The sequence below is a fragment of the Prunus dulcis genome, chromosome 1 (assembly GCF_902201215.1).
Source record: "Prunus dulcis chromosome 1, ALMONDv2, whole genome shotgun sequence".
NCBI classification, from domain to species: Eukaryota; Viridiplantae; Streptophyta; class Magnoliopsida; order Rosales; family Rosaceae; genus Prunus; species Prunus dulcis.
This window is the reverse complement of record NC_047650.1, coordinates 16,798,438-16,800,520: the sequence shown is the minus strand read 5'-3', so window position 1 is coordinate 16,800,520 and position 2,083 is coordinate 16,798,438. Positions and strand designations below refer to the sequence as shown.

The 2,083-nt window shown below is 48.4% G+C and overlaps 1 protein-coding gene across 1 annotated transcript; it reads right to left on the bottom strand.

The window, feature by feature from the left end:
* Nucleotides 1-360: 360 nt before the first annotated feature.
* On the bottom strand, nt 361-1,296 carry LOC117615323. The gene is made up of 2 exons (XM_034344393.1): nt 883-1,296; nt 361-801 (listed from the first exon to the last, which is right to left on the bottom strand). Exons 1-2 carry the CDS (start codon nt 1,294-1,296, stop codon nt 361-363), a joined length of 855 nt encoding a protein of 284 aa, XP_034200284.1.
* Nucleotides 1,297-2,083: the final 787 nt, after the last annotated feature.

The window sequence follows — 2,083 nt, the reverse complement described above, 5'->3', positions numbered from 1 at the left end:
ACTACTACAAGTAAACATATCTAGACCCTAGGACAATAGTTTGGTCTTGAGCATTTACTATAAGGTAGAAGTAAATGTATCTAGACCCTAGAACTCTTGTACCTTCTGCCTTTCGGCACCTATTTAAATGAAATGTCTGACTCCGGCTCATTCTCATGCACTCACATGGTTATCATTTTACTAGCACAATTGATATCACATAACAAGTCTTATATCATAAACAAATCAAAACAACCTTGCTCCACGCAAGGCAAATTGTTCATACAAAGCAAAAATAAACAACCTTGCTCACCGCAAGGCAAAGTGTTCTAACGAGATAGCTAGAATACATCAGCTAGAATACATAAGAAGGCAACGCCTTCAAGACTCGGTAGAAGGGGCATCCTCAGTGGCCGGCTCCGCCTCTGGTGTTGGGACACTAGCATCAGCAGGAGGACTCTGCGCAGGAGGCTTGCCACTCGTATCAAAGTTAATCTCAATCGAGGGGTTGAACCTAACCAGCCTATCTTCCCAGCGAAGCTGCTCATCCACTAGTCGGTCCATGATGTAGCTTTTCAGCTCTTCTGAGGTTCGGAAGGACTCGATCGCCTCGACTCGGGCAGCAGCCACCTCCTCGACCTTCGACCTCTTCAGCTCTTCCACCTCCTTGGCCAGGGCCGCCTTTTGCAACAACAGGGCGTTCTTCTCTCGGATAGCCTCATGTGCCTCTGCCATCTTGCTCTTGGCCATCTCATCACGCCTCTTCAGCCTTTGGATCTCTTTATCTGCCTTGGCCATGCTGACATACATTTCGCCAAAGGCCTGCAAAACAAAACAACATCAGTCAACCCAAACAAGAATAATCCAAATTTTTTTTTTATACAAATGACGGCCAAAACTCACATAAGCAGAGGTGAGGATCGTCTTTTGGGCCCGGTCTATGAAGGAAGAGGCTGGGGTTCTCGCCAGAGCCTCGGGATCACTCTTCACGCCTTCCAGGAAGACGTTAATCAAGGGCACCTCTTGCCGGTGCATGGCTAAGTTCACCTCCTTCTTCTGCTGGCGTAGCCTGCCGAAGTCCACCTTCTCCACCCCTTCAGCAAATATGTCCTCCATGCCGAAGGGGAGTTTCGGCGGCGCCTGCAGATCAAAAGGTGGAAGTCTCGGCCCCGACCCCATCACATGCTGATGAGCTTCCTCCAAGGCTTTCCTCTTTCCCAGCACGTCAGCAACCCGACCCTCATCATCATCTATGGGGCTTTTCCCAGCACCCTTCTCTGCCTTCTTGGCCCGAGACTCCCTTAGCCGCTTCTGCATCTCAGTTCATCAATATCCACTGCCACCTTCGTGCTCCCCCTTATAATACCCGCCACTGTCAAAACAAACAAAACAATTACATTAGTCACAACCACAAAAGGCTCAGCACATAACTAATAAATGTGACCCAAGTACTTATTTCCTTGAAGGAGTCCGGACTCCAACAAATTCTTCTGAGTGACTAGGTTCCCGCACTCACGCAAGGTCTTCGACAGCTGTGCCCTCACCCACTCAACCTCGTCTTCCTGCTCCTTGGAGATAGGCCCCTACTTCACTGAACCTGCACCAGAGGTTAGATACTACTTAGCCATTTACACTGACACAGACAAAATAGGGAACCAAGAATGAGAGCTAAAACAAAACACAATCAAACATCAAACAGTCTTAAGGGATGGGGCCAAGGACCTATAGACTGGAAGTGGGTAGGAATGTGTTGGATAACGCTCTTTCCTGGCGGACTCTCCCAGTCACCATAAGCCATGCACCACCTGTTCCTCCAGGACTTTTGAGTAGTTGGCTTGTGACTAATAAAATAGCCCCTCTTCTTCGCCTTTCAGCAATTAGCTTGTACCCAGCCAAAATTCTCCTGCTGCTTCGAAACCGAGTACAAATACATGAACTGCTCAAATGTTGGCTCTCCCAACCCAGCCAACTACCAAGCGATGTACATCCCATGAAGAAGAATCCAAAAGTTGGGATTATACTGACCTGGCGCATACCCCAACTTAGCCAACATCATCTGCACCCACGGATGGAAGGGTAGTCTAAAGCCGTGCCGATACATATC

Coding starts and splice junctions, on each gene's coding strand:
- LOC117615323 (XM_034344393.1), bottom strand. CDS start 1,296: ATGCAGAAGCGGCTAAGGGAGTCTCGGGCCAAGAAGGCAGAGAAGGGT. Junction 802..882: donor CGATCCTCACCTCTGCTTAT/GTGAGTTTTGGC, acceptor TTTGTTTTGCAG/GCCTTTGGCGAAATGTATGT.